Source organism: Ciconia boyciana, chromosome 1 (genome assembly GCF_034638445.1).
Source record: "Ciconia boyciana chromosome 1, ASM3463844v1, whole genome shotgun sequence".
NCBI classification, from domain to species: domain Eukaryota; kingdom Metazoa; phylum Chordata; class Aves; order Ciconiiformes; family Ciconiidae; genus Ciconia; species Ciconia boyciana.
This window is the reverse complement of record NC_132934.1, coordinates 145,406,271-145,427,147: the sequence shown is the minus strand read 5'-3', so window position 1 is coordinate 145,427,147 and position 20,877 is coordinate 145,406,271. Positions and strand designations below refer to the sequence as shown.

The 20,877-nt window shown below is 42.4% G+C and overlaps 1 protein-coding gene across 2 annotated transcripts; it reads left to right on the top strand.

Moving 5' to 3' along the window:
- The first annotated feature begins 2,820 nt into the window (after positions 1 to 2,820).
- Positions 2,821 to 18,998, top strand: NIPA1 (NIPA magnesium transporter 1). Of its 2 annotated transcripts, none has more exons than XM_072849610.1 (5): positions 2,821 to 3,130; positions 6,386 to 6,433; positions 10,353 to 10,443; positions 11,745 to 11,905; positions 13,232 to 18,997. In XM_072849610.1, the coding sequence occupies exons 1-5, from the start codon at positions 2,971 to 2,973 to the stop codon at positions 13,741 to 13,743; spliced, it is 972 nt and encodes a 323-aa protein (XP_072705711.1). In that variant the 5' UTR covers positions 2,821 to 2,970; the 3' UTR covers positions 13,744 to 18,997. The 2 variants fall into 2 exon arrangements, with proteins under 2 accessions (XP_072705711.1, XP_072705714.1); XM_072849613.1 differs by lacking the exon at positions 2,821 to 3,130 and adding an exon at positions 4,736 to 4,839 and having other exon boundaries at positions 13,232 to 18,998.
- Positions 18,999 to 20,877: the final 1,879 nt, after the last annotated feature.

The following is a 20,877-nucleotide window of genomic DNA, read 5'->3' as shown; positions in this document are numbered from 1 at the left end:
ACCCATCCTAACCAGAAAAGGTCCATCACCCCTGCAAAAAAAAGGTGGAACCTCTACCAACTTTGCTCACTCACTTCCCAGAGATCTACCTCAATCACTCATCCCTTCCTTTGGGTAGGAGCCCTACATCAGTCTGTTAAATACTGCTCATACCTCTTGACTGATCCTGAACACCCATACTCTGCAAGAGCAGAGTTAGCTACTTCTGTAAAGCAGCCTGTACACTTTTTATACCAGCTCTCACATATTGCTTGAATTAAGCAATAAGTGGCCAACCAGTGTGGAACTAGAAGTACTATGTGTGCTTAGATTGGAGTTGGATAAGACTGATGGAGAGGAGCAGAGTTTCATGGAGGCAATGCGACATAAATCTGAAGTTCCTCCTATGCAATTTGTGTGTTCATGAGACATCAGGCCGCTGTGACATCAGTAATAGCACAGTATCACAATGTACAAGCCAAACTAACCCAAAGCATGTTGTTTTGCAGTACTACAAACGTGATGACACAACTTTGGCAGGAGGAATGATGCTATCACAACTGAACTCAGTCTCAGAAGGCTAGATGGACCTTAGGAGTTTATATACTGTACATAAGTAATGGTTTAAGGAAGATCATCTAATTTCCATTCAAGTAATGATAACAGCTGTTATCTTTGAGGTACCTTTATGTTTTGGTCCAAAATGTTTGTAAACTAGATAATGCAGATTTTTTTGCATCAAGTGTTCTTATAAGATGTTAGTGAAGTCAAGCTCTGTTTTTCAAGGTATTTGCAAATTTAATATTTATCAGCACTGTGCTTATTATTTTACTCTATGACTAATCCTTAAGAACACTACAACTCTTATATGGCAAGTATAATAATAACTAACTGAATAAGGCAGATTAAATGTATTTAGAATTACCTATCCAAATATGTACTTTAGAAAAGCGTATGTAAATTTTACAATTAGGAGATTAAAATGACATGGCTAGAGAGAAATAAACTGTTTTCTTGAGATCTCTGGTACCTGTTTTTGTCTTGGTTCAACCACACCAGAGAGAGATTTTCAGTATAAAAATTGGTCAGGTTTGAGCTTTGTTTAGAAACTTGCCTGATAATTAGATGCAAAGGCTGTTAAATATATATCATTTTTCCACTGTGCAAGCATAAATTATTTCCTGTAATAAATTTCACTGTAGATGTTACTAGGCTGTATATAGATCAGAAATGGATATTTATAATTAGCCTGTATTTGTCTTCACCTCTGTCTTTGTTTCCAAGGGTTGCTATGGATAACTGTCCTCCCTCCTGTGTTCTCATTTTGCAGGTCTTGTGAGTCTCCCAAAGATTAATCCTCTCTTCCATAGCATTAAATATTTCTTCAATGACCTGATGAAGCAACCGAGGTGAAAATATGGGCAATACTGCAATAAGGATTACATTTTCTTGCTGTTAAACCTAAACAAAAGCATATCATAGCCTTCCCGTGCCTTCCTAGGAGAGCTGCCTCAAGCAGTGTAGGCAAACTGAGAAATACGCTAACAAGAGAAACGTTTTCAGGAGTTTGCTTCTTCTCTAAACTCGTATTTCCTTGGAATGCTAAAATTTACACTAAGAAGTATGCCTAATAGTTACAAATGACAAAAACGTCCACTTTCATTTACACCAAGCCAAGATACCGTATCCCATTTCCTTCGATGGATATTGCCACAGTAATCCATTTATGGACTGATTTATTTCAACACGCATCTGGGAATGGTAAGAACTGCAATGAAATACATGCTACAAAATATTTCTGCCCAGCAAGGAAGGTTGCTTTCAGCTCAGCACTTCATGCTTTGAGAGACTAAGTTCTCTCAGAGAGAGACCTGGGCCCGGTGATGGCCCAGGGATATTGCTACCAGAGAGACCTCCAGCCCTTCTCCATGAGGGTGGGATGACGCATGTTCTGCCCTCCCAGAGCCTGAAAGCTGTTGAATGATCTCTGAGTGGGGCTGGGAGACCCGTGATTTTGAGAAGCTGACCGCGCCCTGCTGTTAGGAGCGAGTGAACTTTTTTCCTGGAAATAAATGCAGATTCTGGGATTCCCTGCCCGGCAAACCCGGAGTGCTTACGGATCCCCCAGTTTTCAGGCAACCAGCACGACCCCTGGCAGCGGCCGAGCTTTCCCAGTCTGTAGCCACACGCTCACCTGCCGGTTCTCCGGCTCTGCCCGGCACCCTGACCCAGCCGGCGGCGGGCTGGACCGAGCCGCAGCTCCGGCTCACAGCTGGGGGCTGCAGCGGCGGCCTCCAGCCCCTGCCTGGCCTTCGGCTCGCTCCTGCCCGGCCGCTGCAACGCACCCTGCTCTCTGCCGGACCGGGGAGCCGACACAGATCCTAAAACCCCCAAGGGAAAGCGAGAGCGCTGGCAAGCAGCGCTGCTCCCGCACCGGACACCTTGGCCCGGCGGGGCTCCCTCCGTCCTCCCGCAGACCACGTCCCTCTGCACATCTTCCCGCATCCCTCGGCCCTCCCGCATCACCCCACGTCCTCCCGCGCCCCGCTGCCCACGGACGCTGGCAGCTCCCTCCGCCGGGGACCGCAGCTTCTGCTGCGTACTCCCCCACACCGGGGACCCCCCACCCGCGCCCCAAAACGCTGCAAGCCCCCAGCAGCAGCACTGGGGGCGGCACGGCAGCTCTCCCGCCTCGCCCCCCGCGGTGCCAGCGCGGAGAAGGGCGGCACAAAGCCGTGACGTCAGAGCGGCGGCGGCGGAGGGGGGGGAGAAATGCCATTGTTATGACGTCATCCTGCTGCCGTCCCCGCGCGGGACGGGCGCCAGGAGCCGCGGCTGCCGCCGGTGCCCGCCCGGAGCCGCCCCCGGCGGGGCGGGTCGCGCAGCGCGGCGCGGCGCAGCGCAGCGCAGCGCAGGGCGGGTCCCGGCGCAGAGCCGCTCCGGGTGCGCTGGGCCCGGGCCGCCGCCGTGCCAGCAGCTGTCGGCGGGGCGATGCGGATGGCGGTCGGTGCGGCAGCGGGCGAGGGGGCAGCGCAGAGCCCCGGCCCCGCCGCCGTGTCGCTGGGCTTGAGCGTGGCCGTGGTCTCCAGCCTGGTGAACGGCTCCACCTTCGTCCTGCAGAAGAAGGGGATCGTGCGGGCCCGCGGGCGAGGTAGGGGCCCCGGCGCTGCGGTGGCGGCGGGCGGAAGCGCTCCCCGGGGCTTCCCAGCCGCCCTCTCCCCTCCGCGCCGCCGCCCCCGGTAACCTCCCCGGTCTCCGGAGCGTCGCCCCCGGCACCGTGCGGGACAGGTCCCCCCGCCCCGGGGGCGGTCCGGCCTCCCCCGGGGCCGCTCCCTCCCCTCGCCCCCGGGCAGCCCCCGCGGAAGGGCCGCGGCTGCCCCGCGCTGCGGCAGCGGCCGGCCCGGGGAGAGTGGGCTGCCGTGGGGCCCGGCCCGTCCCCTCCCGTCCCGTCCCGTCCCGCGGGGGCGCGGAGGACAGGCGCCCGCGGGCCTCGGCGGAGCCTCTGCCTGGGGGGGGATCACGGTGTCGCCTGGAGCGGGGGACACCTTCCAGGCGGCTGGGCCGGGGGAGCCGGCCTCAGTTGGTCGCCTTAAGTGTGTTTGGTATCAGAGGTCCATGACTGGAGCGCGGCGAAAGGGATGCGGTCAATGAGCGGAGAGGCGGCAGGTGGAGAGCAAGGAGGGTGCATTGAGCGGAGTCATCAGCAACAGCTTCCGATGCGTGGCCTGCGCACCGGTCTGCTGCCACGCTGTAGCACGGCACTGGCGACTGGCGTGTCCGTGTGTGTGCACACACGGGTTTCTCCTGCCGTATCTTCGTGTACCTGTGGGGCTTTCTTACCCGTTTCTCTGGCTCGGAGAGTTTCTTGCCGTGAATAGCCCCAGCGCATCTTGTCGCTTGTTTATTCTAGCTCTTCCACGGACGCACACCACCAGTTACCTCAGTCGCGTGGTGGTTTCCTTTTGTAGAGAAGAAAGGCACAGCGGTTACATGAAATCCCTAGTCTTTTTTTTTTCATATTGAAATCCCACACCTCGTTATTGTTTTCTGCGATGAATGTATTTGGGAACTGACTGTGCTATCTAGACAGTTTAGCCAAGACAAAGCTGTAAATTCACCGAGTATGAAGATTTTCTGTATTTTATTCTGAAATTGGAGGTCCCCAAAGCGCGCAGCCTCTGAATAGCATTTTGCTAGTTGCATCTTGATGCTGTGAATATAGGAAAATGCAATCTATTTATTTGTTCTTAATATCATGCTTTTATGTGAGGGGAAAGTTGTAAACACAGGTTGCATGAGACCTTTTAGTTGTATTTCTGTGGTCAATAGCCATTTGCTTTGCAGGTGATGGTGTCTCTGTGTGTGTGTGAGCACGTGTCCATAGGTTCTGGGAACTCTTTCTTATGAAATATCCTTTTTACTGACCTGGGCATGCTAGGTATTTTTTCTGTATATGTGTGTGTATGTAAATATATATATTTACACACATACACACACACAAACATACAGGTATTTGAGATGGTTCGTGTTAGAGCAGCAGTGCATTTCCAGTGCCTGCTGCATCTAGTGTGTTCAAGCTTGCAACTATGTTACTACCAGCTGGCAGCCTGATCCAACAAGTTTATTGGGCTTTTCTGCAATGACCTTACGGTTAAGGGCCTCAGACAAACTACTGTTTTGCAAGCACGGTCTCCCTTTCCTTCCAAGGTTGCTGTAATCCATTTTTATTGTCCACAGAGAGATCACATTTGCATCGTAAATACAAATCTTTTTTTGTAAGGGAAACAATGAGAAAACTTGAGAGAAAGGAATGACTTTCCATCCCAAGGCAGTTGGGGAAGCTTCCGTTTTGCCATATAGGTGGGTCTATTTACTCCTGAAGAGCTTTCAGTGGAGCACTGGGTTAAGTGGGTGATGGGTATGTGCCTGCCTTCTCAGCGCTGGCAGCTGTAAAACATCCTGTTTCGAAGATATTACTGATGTTTATTTGTGTATCTTGCCAAGAGATTCCTGTTGTCGTGCTCAGTGTGGAGACATCCAGGCAAATGCCCTAGGTTTCTCTCTATTTAATGTTGTGAAGCAGTGTGGTTCTGCCTTGAATCTAGCAGTCAAGGCAGAACCATGTCAAGGAGCTGTGAGCGTGAGATCGTCAGTGTCAGATGATGTCTTTTTTTCCATTGGCTTTGGTAGGTATTGTATAATTAACAAGGAGGCACTTCAAGTCCTTTCTGTCTTCTCTATTGAATCAATAATATAGTATCAATGCAATTAGTAATCCTTGCTTAGTTAGAAACAGCAGCTGGTGGCAAATATTTTGCAAAGTTATCTTACTTGAGTCAATATTTTCTATAATTTGTGCCCCCAACAGTGTTTTTATTTTATATGCAATAACAAAAGTCTAAAAAATGATTACTCCCACTCTAAAGCTGGCCATTTTCATTAGTCATTTTCCATCTCATTTCAATTATATAGTGTGATTTCCAAGCACTTAATATTTTATACATCTCCAGAGTTATAGATTACTGTGTTTTTCTTTCATGTGGGATTTCAGGGTAGGTACAATATTGCTTACTGCTCCAGCAGCTCTTGAGAGAGCATCTTCCCAAATAAATGTGGAGCTGAATTGCTAGAAAGAGGAGCAGAATGTAAGAGCGTAGCGTGATTCCACGGTTGTGCTCGGTGGAGGCCAGGCTTTAGTTTAGGAAGCAGTCATTAGCCTTGATGTTCTACAGAAACGGAACTTATAAAATGTGGTGCACAGGCTCCCCTGGCGCATCCCAAGGCAAGAGCCTATAATCTGACAATGAAAATAATCATCCTTGAGCTTAGGAGACACTAAGGGACAATCCAGAGTTTTTACTCCTCTCTTTGAAACATGGCAGCATGTCAGGAATTCAGAGGCTTCGGTCATAGCATTTTCCAATGCTCAAATGCAGGAGGATTGGTCCACGCTACGGTACTGCCAAAACTGCGTACCAAAACAATTTCTCTGCTACAATTTCATTGAGGCTGTATTACCAAACTCATTGATCCAAATCATGTTTTGTTTCCATAGGTTTCCCATTCTCCTAGTAGTGGTTCTAACGTGTATGTGTAAATGGCATCCTCAGAAGCATTTGGTGGCATTTTGGATGCTTTTCTAAGTAATACCGCGTTAGCGTCGCATAGGTACTTCACTGGAAACCAGAACTTATGACTAATATGTTGTCTTAAGAAGGTCCAACTTGGACACTTAGGCCAAATCCGAGCACCTTCTCTCTTGTTCTCCTCCCACTCAGTTGCCTTGAAGAAAAGGGTTAAGATGAAGGTCCTTAATAGTTGAGACTGTTGAAATTATTCTATTTTGTAGTTCCAATATTGCATTTTCATATTTTTCTAATACATCTTCCTGTACTTCCTCTTCCAGGTACTTCGTACTTAACAGATATAGTATGGTGGTCTGGCACTATTGCAAGTAAGTAGCTTAAAAGGTTTGATTTTTTATTTGAAGGGAAAAGTTGCAGTTAGATGGTGAAATGAGACATCAGGAAATCTGGGTTCTCATCTTGAGTCTCACTCTCACTTGTCACGAAATTCCCATCCCTCAGAAATATCTGACCTTCAGTAAACTCTCACTTTGGCTACTGTGTCTGACGGTGTTTGAGAAGGCAAAGAGCTGGGACAATCCCAAGTCAGACATCTGTCCAGATTTCCCAACCGTTTGGTACTTGCAGCCCTCGGCAGCCGCGCGTTGCTCTGACTCTGGGCTCCTGCACGGTTTGTGTGCTGGATTGCGCTGGCCTGCTCAGTTTTTAATAAAAGTCAAAGTGAATAAGAAATTGTCGCTCTGCACAAAAGGGCTCATTGAGCACATGTTATTTTTTTAGATCAAAAAGTACTTATCCAGCCCCAACTAAAAAAAAAAAATCCTTTTTGATTTCTAGTTTGACAGATACAGTTTCAGTTTTGCTTTTAATCTACGAGATTAATGTGAAGTCTTGTGTGGTGCTGATATGAGATCAGTGTAATTTCACTCTTGGTATCTTTGTAACTCTGCTCAGGCTAAGTTCGCTCTCTGATGTGAATCCAGAGCATGGGGAGCAGCTAGCTTTCTCCTCTTGCAGTTCAGCCCTAGTTCTACCCACGAGCTTAAAATCATACCCCACTTTTAGACTCTAACCCAGCCTTTTGCAAACTATTTGGAAATGTTCTGGTGCTGTTTCTGAGAAGTATATGCATCCAGTTGTGCCTCTTATTTTGTGGCAACAAGGTAAGTCTCTCTTTTTGTTGTCTTCAAGATATGCAAAAGGAATGGAAACTGATAGATCCCTTGAAGGACAAAGTTTACAGCAAGGGTAGAAGCCAACAGAGCTTCAGAGGAAAGTCCTCGGCTAATTTAACCTGAGTTTAAGTAGTACTTTGTCAGCTTCCTCCTCTGCCAGGATCACTACTGCCTAAGTAGCAATAAATCCGTGCATTAATCACTGCTGTTTATTGTTCGTGAGGCTCCCATCTTGAATCTCCAAGCAGAAGGAGTTAAAATAAGAGAGGTTTTATTACAGGAGTCTATCTTGGTGAATCAGAGAAAACAGTTTCGTGCTTAAAAGAGCTGACAGAATTGAATGAAGGCAAAATAGCTGAAGGGAATGGTATCAGTTGGCTTTTGTCCAGTAGCTAGGTGCAGGTATTTCAAAACAAAACCTCAGTAAGTTTACAAAGGAACCAAGGGAAGAGTTGCTTAAGGATATTATAGATTCAGAATTGCAAGAGAGTAACAAACAGCAATAGCAAGGGCCAGGTAGGCACCTATGGGATGCAGAGAAAGGTGATGTTTTGGGAATTAGCAATATCCCCAGTTATCTGGGTGAAATTATAACAGCTGACATCATTCTCTCGATCAGGGAATTTGGAGTTTGGATGACTAACAAAACCTGCATAAACTCTACCCACTTGTTTTCACAATATTTGTTCAGATGGTGAACAAGCATTTCTGTGTTGGCATGCTGACTCAGCATAACACTGCCTAACCATTTGGGGCCTTGGGATCCACTGGATTACTGAAGACTTCAAAGGAAGGGCTACAGAGTCTGCTAAGGGATTTTTTTTAAAAGTCAAAAGAGTGATTGCAGCATGTGTACAGGTATTTCAATGAGCATTAAACTAATTAATTGGCTAATTAATTAGTTTCAGTGCAGGTTTTGACAGCAGCATAGATGTGGCTGGTTTTTATAGTGGATACATCTATGCTAGCGTTTTACTGCAGGTGGGGAATGCACTTGTGAAGCGAATCTCCTGTTTGTCTCCACGGATTGGGCTTTCTTTCATGTTGTGGACCAATGTTGGAGCTCCTGAACTGGACTTTAAGATGAAACTAGGCTGGAAGATGCACTCTAGGAACATGCCTAGCGCACACCAGCTGCAAATAGACTTTCAGTCTGTGGGAGCAGGCTGAAGTTAGTCTGAAATAAAACCCCTGACATGTGTAGAGCAGACATCTTTTGCTGTACAGATCTACTCCTGGTCTCGTTGCTAATGTAGACATGTCAGTGTGCATCAAGTTTTGTGTTGCAATAACTTTGGGGATATTGGTACTCCTTTAGCAAGCTTAAAGCTTGGTGTGCCTTCAAGAACTGAAGCCATGAATTGACTTACAGCATTGATGTATCGGGAGAGGAATTTCTATCCAGAGAGGACTGAATAGGTTGGCAGCAAAGGTCCTCAACATAAGGTAGATGGTAATAATTCCTGAGATTCTTTTTTTTAATTGGTCTTAATTAGTCCTGGTCTGTTGTTCATGGTGGTAAGAGACTTACTATTACTCCATGGTGATACTGAAAACTTCTGGTAAGTTCAGTTACCTTACAATATGTGCAGTTTGACTGAAGCTTCAGAGACCTAATTTATGGATCGGTGTTGGTTCTTCCAACAGAAAGTTAAGGCAGCTGACCTCCAAAAAAAAGCAACCTTTTGTCAGAGTCACTTGGAAATGTATGTAATCTGCAGAAACACAGTGTGCTAGCTGTGTCACGTTCTCCATGCAAGATCTGCCCCAGTGCCTTCACATGCCTTGAAGAAAACGCCAAAGTTGCCACGTACGTCTGCTGAAAAACAAACCCGAGGCTGATAGCTGAGTTACTCTGTTCCCGGGGCAGGGAGAATTCAGGAGACCATCACTGACTCTTGTGCTCTAGAAACGCTGCTCATTAACTTCTCTGGCTCACTCCAGAGACATGTAGAGAATGCCTCAGTGAATTGAATTAGTGTAATTTTGCCACACTCTGCCATTTTGTAAGTTTGTTTGTCTCCTTCGTACTTCCTGTGGATTACACAGGTCTTCAGCTCTACTGGTAATGTCAGCTAATTTGGTAAATTAATTAACGTTTGCACAGTGCTTTGCAGGTATAAAGAACAGGATGATGGTAACAGTATTTGATAGTCGAGGGCAATGACAGCCTGAGCATAAAGACAGTTTGGATTCTTGAAATGTTTTTAAATGCTGATAATATAATGGCTCTTAACATCAACTGGAAATTTGAGCTGTACGTAATTTGTGTTCAATCTCAAGGTTCTTGCCAGTTACCACAGACCCTGTAACTATGCAAGGCTCATGTTGACCTATTATAAACTTGCCAGCACTTGCAAAACCGTCCAGCTTTTCTTTTTTAACTGAAAACTTGAATGCATGAACTGTTTATCACAGCTGTGATGTGCAATAGTGTGGTACATCTTGGAATTTGCTTTTGTCGGGGGAAAGAAAAAAATAAGATTGTGAGGCTGTTCTTGTGACTTGTCAGGGATCTGTTCTTTTTACGTGGTCAGGAATTACTTTTGATGTTATATAGTGGTATGAAAATTTGATGTGGTCTACTGTATATTGAAGAGCCCTTATGCATGTGCTTAGTATTTCATTGGTAGATTCCTTTCCTCAGTACTGTCCTTATTTTCCCCCAAAAAAGTAACACTGCTGCTAGGAACTATAACCAAGTGCATTCGTGTTACATGTATGCATGTTCTAAAGCTGAAATCATGGGTTATACATACTTTTAGCCCTCCTCATATAAAGATTTGAGTGTAATATTGAGATGTTTGAGTGTAATCCATGAGTGTTTCTAATTCATAGTCTTATTTATATTCAGCTAAGAGAAGTTGCAAATGAGATTTATTGTGCCCTCTTGGATCTTCTTGGGTGGCAAATATAAATCCTATATTAAAAAAGAATTTAAAAATATAGAAAAATTCCAGCCATTTTGTTTAAGTGCAAAATTAACAGAGCTAAGCAAATTTGTAACATCTGTTTTCCAGTTAGGTCAGTCTTTCCCAAACAGTATTGGGTAAGTTTTCATTACTTCTTTTTACAAAGGGATTTAAAGGCTTATTTCTGGTTCTCTTGACAGTGGCTCTGGGTCAAATAGGGAATTTCTTGGCCTACACTGCAGTCCCAACTGTGCTAGTGACGCCCTTGGGAGCTCTTGGCGTTCCATTTGGGTAAGAGTTTGCTTTTCTTGGTCTTATCTGAATTTTGTTACTACTTAATAAAATGTCAGACAGACTCAGTGATCACTGGAGGTCCACTGAGAAAATGTCAGGCTTATAGGTGTTAATGATGTGTTATAATGTCACGTATTCTTGTTTTCCCGGCAAAGTGGCGGGGGGGGGGGGGGGCAATGGTGAAGAAAGGGTTCATGAGTATCTTCTGCTTTAACTATCACTATGATCTAGAACAGATAAACTTTTTTCTTTTTTTTTTTCTTTTTTTCCTTTCACTGTGGTTGTTCTGGACTCTTCTACTTATTCTCTTATTCACAGTTCCCTTACTGTGTAGATCTGTCCTTTTGTCTCACATTCTTTCTCTCCCCTGCTATCCACAACCCACATGTGTTTATTGATGCTGATTTTCATTTAATTGGATTTGGCCCCATTTGTTTCCTGAAGCGGGAGTCCTTTGCATATGCATGCCCACAGCTTCTTGAATGTTATGTTCATGTGAAGGGAGGGAACAAAAAAGGCAGTGAGTGTTCCTAAAAGGAGTTTAATATGCAACTAAATGTTTTGTGAATAGTTGAACTACAGTTGTGAATCTACTGCAGTGAAAAAGTACAATTCTTTAAAAACAAAGCTGTGCATTGACTCGAGATTTTTCTGTTGCCTACTGTTGGCTGCTGAATTGTGTATCTGACTGCACTGGTCATCTACTTCAGAGTGCAGATTGCTTTGCATGGGCTTCATGGCTGTCTTTAGTTTTAAACACTATGAAGCACGCTGATGGTGGTCTACTAACCACCTATTATTTTATCCTAGGCCACATAATTTTGTGTATTTCGGTCAGCTGTGTGTCTGAGCTGAGCCCTGTGATCTTTGCAACCAAAGGCCACTTTTATCTCATGACTGCGTAGCACCTATAAAATGGGGCTTCGTGACAGCTCACCAAATTGTTAATGGGTAGATATCTGCCTCTGGTGCCAGATGCCTGGTTTGGGGGTTTGGCTTTTTTTGGAGGTGGTGATGTGGTGCTGTTTTTGGGGGTGTTGTGGTTGGGTTTTTTGTTGCGTTTTTGGGTTTTGTTTTTTTTTCCTGAGATGAAACATTAAGGATTGAGTAAGACTGAGACTGGATGAATCTTTCCTAAGATAAGTCAGAAATGCATTTTGAGGATCCACCAACATTTGGTTGAAGATCCACCAACATTTGATACTATTCCTTTAGGAGGGAAATTAATGTGGGAGATCACTGTTGGAGCATTATTAAAAGGATGTAGTCAAACTTTTAATTTTCTTCCTCTTTGAAAGGTCCATTTTAGCTTCTTACTTACTGAAAGAAAAACTGAACATTCTTGGCAAGCTGGGATGTTTGCTGAGCTGCGCTGGGTCTGTTGTTCTCATCATCCATTCCCCAAAGTCCGAGAGTGTAACAACTCAGGCTGAGCTTGAAGAGAAGCTTACAAATCCAGGTACTTCGTTCTTTTATTAACTCATAATGATTTTGTGAGATTGATCAAGAGCATGCAGGAAGAGGAGGCTTACCACTTCCATCAGGTAGAGGAAAATTGACTTCTGAAGAAACCCTGATGTGACAGAGGCAAACCAGTACAGCTTTTGTGTGGGAAAACTATGCCTTGCTGTACTATGCTTGGAACTCGGCAGATTTATTGATACGTGTGTGCAGAAAGGAAATGTGGATACTTTTGAAAACGTTATCCTGCACAGCAAGCGCAGAACAATGGCCATTTGAACTTGTAATTTTCTAAAATTATGAAAAAGTGTATCTTGCTACTTAGAGATGAAAGGTATAATTCTAGGATCTCTATTTAAGTTGTTTTATACAAAACAAAAAACACTGATTGTCTTCTGCAGTCTTGCAGTCTTCATGCAGTCTCCATGTCTTCTGCATTTGTTTTTTCATTAAAAGTTTATACTAGATACCAGTTATGTTCCAAGCAGATTTCTTGGCACAATAAAGGTGTGTAGAAGTAAGCTGTTGAGACATATGCTGAAACGCCTGTTCTTTCTCACAGAGAATGTAAAGCCCCACTAGCTCCTGGAGGACACAGACTAGTCCTAATACGTGCCAGACCCACTTTTATTTGTCTTGCATAAGAGCTAAACTGCCAACTATTGTTATTTCCTTTAATTGCTTTAGGTGAGAGAAACTCAAATCTATAACATCAGCTATCCAAAAAATTTGCAAACGAAGAAAACAAACACCCTGGTGTAAATTTACCATTTCAGTCTGACCAAAATGAATTTGAAATATATTTCTTTAAAACTGAAAAGCATGAAATGTTTTTCATCAGTCTAATCTGTGTACTGATGCTATAATGTAAATGATATGGCCTCCCAGTTCTTCCAACTCTCCCTACTCACCTTAATGGGATCTAACTTTATGTTTAAGCTCTTTGCTAGATCCACGCGCCATGCTTTATTGAACTGGTTATTAATGAGGTGTTATCGCTGCTGTCTGTCATAGGGGGCTTTAAGGAGTATAATCCTGATGGAAGAGAGCATGAAAAAAAAGCCATCTTAAATCCAGTTCAAATGTGCAACAGTGTGTATTTTGTGGTGATGATCTGTTTTACCCAAAGAACGTGACAACATCATCATCTGCAGATGCCCACAACATCTCTAAAAGCTCAGTGATTTGGATCTATATTCAGTAGCAAATCTTAATCCTGGTGTATACCTGAAGTTCACTGGTATGACATGATTTGCCTGCTAAAATCTTTAGAAGACCAAGAGTTCTCACCTTGCTATGATCTTGTTTTCTTTTTGTTTTCCAGTTTTCGTGGGTTATCTCTGCATAGTGCTGCTAATGCTTCTCCTGCTTATCTTCTGGATAGCTCCAGCTCATGGACCTACTAATATCATGGTTTACATCAGTATTTGCTCTCTGTTGGGCAGTTTCACTGTTCCCAGCACAAAAGGCATTGGGCTGGCTGCTCAAGATATCTTTCACAATAACCCCTCGAGTCAAAGGGCTCTGTACCTCTGTCTGGTACTTCTGGCAGTATTAGGATGTAGCATTATCATTCAGTTCAGATACATCAATAAGGCACTGGAATGTTTTGACTCCTCTGTGTTTGGTGCCATCTACTACGTTGTGTTTACCACCCTAGTCCTGCTGGCTTCGGCCATCCTTTTCAGGGAATGGAGTAACGTAGGAGTGGTAGATTTCTTGGGAATGGCTTGTGGATTCACCACAGTATCTATTGGAATTGTTCTTATACAAGTCTTCAAGGAATTCAACTTCAATATCGGGGATTTAAATAAACCCAACATGAAGACAGATTAAAATACTTTTTCAGGGGAAACTGGATGGCTCAGGGAAGGATGCAGAGTCTTTCATTTCTAGGTCACTGATTCAAATATGATTCAGGTTGGTAGTTACCCTCTGACGATTTGGTGGCCTATGTGAAATAAATTGCAGGCCTCCATCCAGTTTCAAAGGAACAGTTGTCCATGTACCCCAGTCAACACAATAAATGACCTTAATTGGAACCACTGATTGAGTCAGCATAGAGACCGATGTATTTCCTTACTGTAAAAGGCAATCCATCAGAAAAGATCTGGGGATGTTCTGACAGACCTGTGTGTGCAAGCTTGTATTGTGGCTTCTGAGGTACTGTTTCTGTGGGCAGAGAACATCAGTTTCTAATGCACTCAATCTGACACCTTTCATGAGTGATGTATACCTTAAAATATGAGGGGAAAAAAAAGTGAGTGGAACAATTTGTTAATCTGAATATAGCAATGTGTTCACCATCAAGGCTGTGAATTCTGAGACAAATGTTGGTTGAACCGTGGACTGTAGATTTGTCCTTTGTAGTGACTGTCTCGGCAACTTGGTCTGCCATGCAGTGAAGACACTGGGGAGTTTTAAATGGAATTCTTTATACAGAGCAGCAGACCCTTGAAAATCTTTCACTAATTACTTATCAGCTGATGGTAGTGTCCAGGTATGCATTTTTCTTTGTAACTTATGTGCATTAAGACATACCGCATTCATCTGAGAGTTCTAATTGGGAGCAGACAGAAAGACTGTGAAGGATGTGGAAATGATGCACAGACTCATTGCCTATGTGGTGGCTTATTTGTAAGCAGCTCAGAACTATTTCAGTGCCTTTGTAATCCAAAAATACTGCATGAATGTGAATGTATTTGTTTCAGATGGCCTATACCGGTTTAATAATTCAGTTTCACTGTCTATAATATCGGACTGTATTCAAATTCTAAACAGTAAAGCATCCAGAAGGAGCCACACATTTTTGGAAGTATTTACAAACCTGAGCTGAAACCCTTAGATGCCTTGACAGCTTCTGAAAAACCCATAGTCATAATGGGAAGAGGTAATCTACAGTAGGACTGTTTAAAGCAGTCCAGCATACCTTTATTTTAGTTAAGTGACTAAATATAGGAAACCATTTTGTGAATTAGCTAATAAGCAGGGACCACAAAAAAAAGAAATTTAAGAGAGAGAAGAGCATGAGATTTCTCATAGCTCAAAAAAAGATGGTCTGATCCTCTTGCAACGTGGGAAAAGGAGGTTAAAGACTGAAAAAGCATAGGCATTCAGAGAGCCGAGTTTCAGATAACCAATAGGGATATACATCCAGATCTAGTAATGTACAGACCTGTGTGAACAGTTCAGCCGTAATATTTTGACAAGTAGTAGAGATAGCTTAAGCTATGATTGGAATGATTCTCAACTGCTCAGTTTAAACCAGTTAGAGAATATTGATACGTCAAAGAAAGAAACAGTTAATTTTCATGTCCTACTTATATTTGGTAGTTAAAACATCGCGAGTCAAAAAACTTGTAAGGAAAGTAATGAATGTTGGTTTCCGTTTAAGTACAAAAATGGAAGGGTACAGTGGAACTCGACATCTCTAGTTCAGAATATCTCTTGAAACAAACAAAAAACCCTAATGTGATTATGAGACAGTATTTGAAAACGTTCACGATGCTTTATCAAGAATCATGAATGTAGCTTTGTGGCTGGCTGACAGGAATGTGGACTTTGATTAATGGGGAGTAATACTGTCCACTCTTGATATTTTTTGTTGACCCAAATTAATGTTACCTTAAAACTTAGCCTCCATTTTCATTTAAAAGGAATATTATAAGCCCTTCTGATGGCAGCAATAATCATGAACAGTGAATCCTAAAGATCTAGTATTCTGAAGGGACTGTTCTGAGGGAGTTAGAGCCCCACTGTGTTATTTGGAAGCTTGTTTTATAACTCCAAATTGGGGGGGGATGACTCTGAGTTGGCAGTACGTTGTTATAGGCCAGCATGGAAACTGGGTATCTTGGTGAAATAAAATACTGCTAGCAGAGAAGAGGCCATATTCATGGATTTTCAAATATTGCGTATGGTTTCTAGAAAGTTTGAGAATTGTAGATGAGGGGAATTGGACTATGAAAGCTGGTTAAAACTAACCTCTTTTCCGTTACTGATTGGAAGATGGTATCTTGGTTCTCGGCAGACAATTATGTTTTGTCATATTAATTCCCTTTTTTCTGATGGAAACTGGAATTGCACATAGGTTATGAGACCTGTAGTGACCTACTTTTTTAAAACAGTGTTAGCTCTCTTCTGAAGAAGTCAAGTTGTCTTTTCAAAATTCAAATTCAGAGTTCGAGTTGCATGTTGGTTTTGTACTAGCCTTTAATCTCTGAAGACTTCTGCAAAAATCTTTAGGTGAGAATGGAAATGATTGTGGTCTCATCTTAGTCCTCCTTTGGCCATATTTGTTTGTCTTGTTTTGTTTTAAAATTCATTCCTATTTATTTAGAAAGTGCCTATCCTAGTATGTTAGGTGTGTATGCAAATTATTAGTAAATATTAGATTCAAAATAACTTGACTGCCCTGTCTAAACCTTGCCATTTTCTGCACCACACACATGAGTTTACTTGATAAGCGCTCGCTATGCAGAGTAAGAATAAAGTAGCAGCCGTGTTCTGTGGTCCTCTGACCATCCTTACAGCTGATAAATGTCTGCATAGGCTGCTTCTCTTCTCCCCAGCTGCTCCTCATCTGTGATGAGCTTTCTAGAAATGTCTAGTTAACCTTGCTATTTAAAACAGAGATGTCAAAAGCCAGCACGTAAGGTGAAAGAAATTCTCGTGGCCTTGCACATCACTTATATCTGCAGCCTTTTACATCATGAATGCTAAATAATGGAAACCTTTATTTTTGCTACTTTGTTCAGTATGCAGCAGTGTTCTTTTGAGTTTTGCTGTACCTGGATCTGGTTCAGTTCTAACTTTAGAAATGTATTAGCATTTTCTGTTGTCACTGTTGGTATGATTCTTCTCCCCTCCATCCCACGCCCTCCTCGTTCTAGGTGTCCTACCTTTTTTAGTCCCGTTGCTTTTCTGATTTAAAAGGAGGCACCGTTGAAGTTGAATTTTAGCCATTTCCTCTTTTTTTTTCACCCCTTTGACAAGTAAGCACTTTGAATAAGATAGATATCTGAGTTCCATCATCTCAGGGAGCAAATGTGCATAGTTGTCTCCTGAGCTTTGGTGTCCCTCATGGGTCTGCCCTTTTCATGTTCTCTTTGCATTACGTCTGTTGATAGCTACGAGCCGGATGACTTCAGTTCTGATTCCAAAGTAGAAGTGGGAGAGGCTATACATACAAAAAGTGGACTCATGACAGTGGTGGGATGCATTTGAATTAAATTCAAATCCATATGAAAGGCATTTCACTCCCTATGTCTGGCTTCTATTATACTTGTCAAACATATTTACTTGGTAGTCACTTGAAGATAGCTCTTTGATCATTATCCCTTCAGTGTATGGAGGATTTACATGTGTCAGTCATGATCTTTATTAGGTGTCAAACACAAAAATCCCTCAAATGTTCAGTAGAAGAATAGGAACTTTTTTGATACAACCAAAAAAAAAATTTGTTACACCTTAAATACTTATGTAAAAAAGAAAAATATCTAAACAAGTTATCTGCTGTATTGACTTTCCAGGACTCTGTATGTGTAAATAGAGCCTATTTATTAGTGAGCTGCAACTAACATTAATAAGAACCTGTCATATCACAGTTTGACAAGTGAGGCTTCCTATTAATAATCTTGGTTTATATTGAACATATGTATTTTTCTGAAGTAACTAGCACTGAAAAATGAAAACACTGGATTTTATCTGCTGAAATACTAGAATCTGAGGTTTAGCTTTCCTTTTTAGGTAAAAAATAGGGGGGTTGTATTTGAAGAAAGTTTTGGGGTTATTAAATATGGGCTGCTTAAAATGGGCCATTGTTTGCGTTATACCCTTCTCACTTTCTTGTTTCATAAATATAAAACATGAAGGATTCTACAGATCTTCCTCAGTTGTTTTGAGATGGTGTAACTGCTGAAATTTTACTGTAAAATCAAATGTTATCACGTTTATTTCCTCTTATCTTTTCTTTACAGAGATTAGTCTTTGTAATAACTCTTTGGTGCTACTGAATATGGGCTTAAGTGATGCAGAATTTTAGTGTGTATCATGTTAGGCACCAATGATGTCAACATTATTACTAATGCCCAAGTGTTTCAGACAGCAGTGTTGAAATGTTATGGATTAAGAAATCTTTTTTAAAAGCTGCAAATAAGTATTTTTTATTGTTTTTTTGTTGTGGTTCTCCCCCCTGGCCCACCCCCCCAGACAGTTGCTCCACAGAGTGGAAAATATTACATAAAAGGGGTATTTTTGAGTTAAATCCTTTTTGAACTGTGGGACTTCCTCTTTTTTTTTTTTTTTTTTATTTCCTGGAATGTAAAAAATCGTTCTAATGGGATATGGGGAAAAGGTGGATGGCAACAAATATAGTGTCAGGTTTGGTTGCTTTAACGCTACATTGCAATATAGTTACTACCAATCACATAAAAATGGTTTATTTTATTAGCTTCCAAATAATGTATATATAGATTTGTTAATGGCTTACAAGTCAAGCTTACTCTCTTTGCTTTTTAAGAAATAGTTATAGGCATGTTGTATTTGCCTTGTGTAAATTATAAAAGGCTATTTATTAAGTTTTCTGATAACTAATCTATTTATTAATCTGTATTGTTTTAAAATAAATGATTTATTTCTAGCTCAACACTTGTTTTGTGGCTCCTCCTCTTTATCACATGGGGGGAAAAAATCACTTTCCCACACATCTAGCTGCTGTACAGCCTAATCTCAGTTCCTAAGCCCAAACTATTTCCATTACCCTTTAATAAAATAGCAGCCTTGCTTTTACTGAGAGTAACAGATTCTTTCATGTGTACAGATCAGTTGCCACACGAAGGGCTCAGTTGTCATATAGTGGTGTCTACCAACAAGCTGGAGGCTTAATGTGTTCATTGTACTGAAGTTTGCTCGCAGGTAAAATGGACGCTTCTCTGGCAGAAATGTTTTTTGGGGCCTGAGAGTCACTTCAAAGTGTGTCTTAAGGGTTATCATGTGCTCTGTTCATGTGTTTCTGTCCATTGGCTACTTGCTAGAGCTTTTATTTCAAGATCTACTACTCTACAGTTGGGTGTGCATCGAGTGGCAACAGCTGTAAGCAAGCCTGTGTCACCAGCCTAATTTACTGTCACAAGAGCTTCCTGCAGAAAGAATCACTTGGAAAATTACAGTGGCTGCTTGTCTAATCCTTCATCTGAAATTCCTAGCTCCTCATATCAGGTACTGGCAAATATATGACTTTCAGGCATGAGGGGTTTGGGGGTTTGTTGTTGTTGGGTTTTTTTTTTTTTTTTTTTTTTTAAATGGTGGGATTTCTGATTAAGAACTGTTTCAGTCTTCGTGCTTGTGTTTTAGGGGATGCATCAGTATTACTGCTGGTCAAAATTGAAAGTTATTTTTGAACAAGGAAACTAACTCCTCTCTAATATAAAACATTGTATGCAATGGAAAAGGTTGGCATGGATTCTTTACTGGGTATGTCATTGCAATTTTATTTTTAAAGGTGTTGATGATATTAATGCAACATACAAAGATAGACCAGAAAACTAGAGAGGCTTTCCTTTCTACATGCAGCATCTCTGATTTTTAAGTAAACAGGATAAGGAGTATGTATTTTGAGAACATGTTTTTAGCAGGAAAATTCAAGTCTCTGTTCTCTTCTTGTGCATCCCTGGAGTTAGGCCTCTAAGGCAGCACTGTGGTAAAGGCAAGTATGCCATTTACACCACCGTTATTGTTAAAAGTCTGGGACGTAACCAGTCCTGAGCATATGTATCTCACCCACACAGTTCATATGGGAAGAGTGTTAAAGACCAAAACCTGATTGTTCCAAAAGGGAAAAAAAAAAGTCCCATTGATTTTTTCTGAGGTTTGTTCTAAGAGCTTAAGTCTTAAGCAGAGTCCCTTAAGTCCCTTGTATGTGACAGTGCAACTGTTGTACGTGTAGACTCGCAGATGTGGCTTCTTTGTTCTGCTCAGCTGTCTTCGTTAAATGCAGCAGGGATGTGGTCACCAGACACCCTGTTACAGCTGCCCAATTCCCTGATCAGTTTTCTGCCAGGTACAGACCTCACTGAATCCACCACCCTGGTGGGATGCTTTAAATCTCTGCCAGCCGGCACCATTCTGCCCAGGGACCAGGTACCAGAGAGCAGCTCTGGGCAGCTGGCGCATGGCGGCTTTCATCGCAACCCCTTCAGTGCGTGTATGCAGTTGGAAATTACTGCACAGGGGTCGGTCGGTATGCAACACAAGCGAGAATACCTGCTAACCCGGTAATGCTTCCCAAGGTTGTGTGGGTGGTGTTTTTGCTCTTCATCCTTTTTAAATCTTATGAGTTGTTCATACACATAGTAGATACGGTGCCCTGAAAAATCCTGTCCATAGCCTTGCAAAAGTACCTACGCTAGCTGACCTCTCTTGTGAAATTAATTGAGCACAAAGATGGATTGTGCTGCTGAGTTAACACTACAAGAATGGGTTAGGTAAGGGAGGTTACCACCGTTCTGGTATTTATAGTTCTTTCCAGATACTCTGCAAACATGCTGAAGTACCATGCTGTGGTAAATTATTCAGAATGCTTTGAGCACAACCCCTGGCTTTGAAGTAAAGATTTAATGATTTGTGCCGAATTGAGAGCACTTAAAAGAAGTCGTATTTTGTGTGAACAGATGACAGTACGTTAAGCGGAACTAGCAGTTGAAGAAACATGAGGAAGAGGATTAACAGATAATGACTGAAGTCCCACAAAGAGTCTGTAATGCTTAAAGGAGTCCAGTTAGTATTTTCAGGTGTTTATTCTCTTCAGTATTGTTTTAGGTTGGTTAAGAGGTGGTTTTCAAAAGAGGAGAGCAGAAGCAGAGGAGAGTGGAAGGAGAAGTCTAAATTCACTTGCTTCAGACATCGTTACTGTTTAACTCGGGAATATGCATGTGTATGTGTTTCCAAAATTTGGCATGATCACAGGCACAT

What these genes read in the sequence shown, in the direction of transcription:
- NIPA1 (XM_072849610.1), top strand. Translation starts at nt 2,971, where the DNA reads ATGCGGATGGCGGTCGGTGCGGCAGCGGGCGAGGGGGCAGCGCAGAGC. An exon ending in CGTGCGGGCCCGCGGGCGAG is followed by an intron (nt 3,131 to 6,385) that starts GTAGGGGCCCCG and finishes TTCCTCTTCCAG; the next exon opens with GTACTTCGTACTTAACAGAT. An exon ending in GCTCTTGGCGTTCCATTTGG is followed by an intron (nt 10,444 to 11,744) that starts GTAAGAGTTTGC and finishes CCTCTTTGAAAG; the next exon opens with GTCCATTTTAGCTTCTTACT.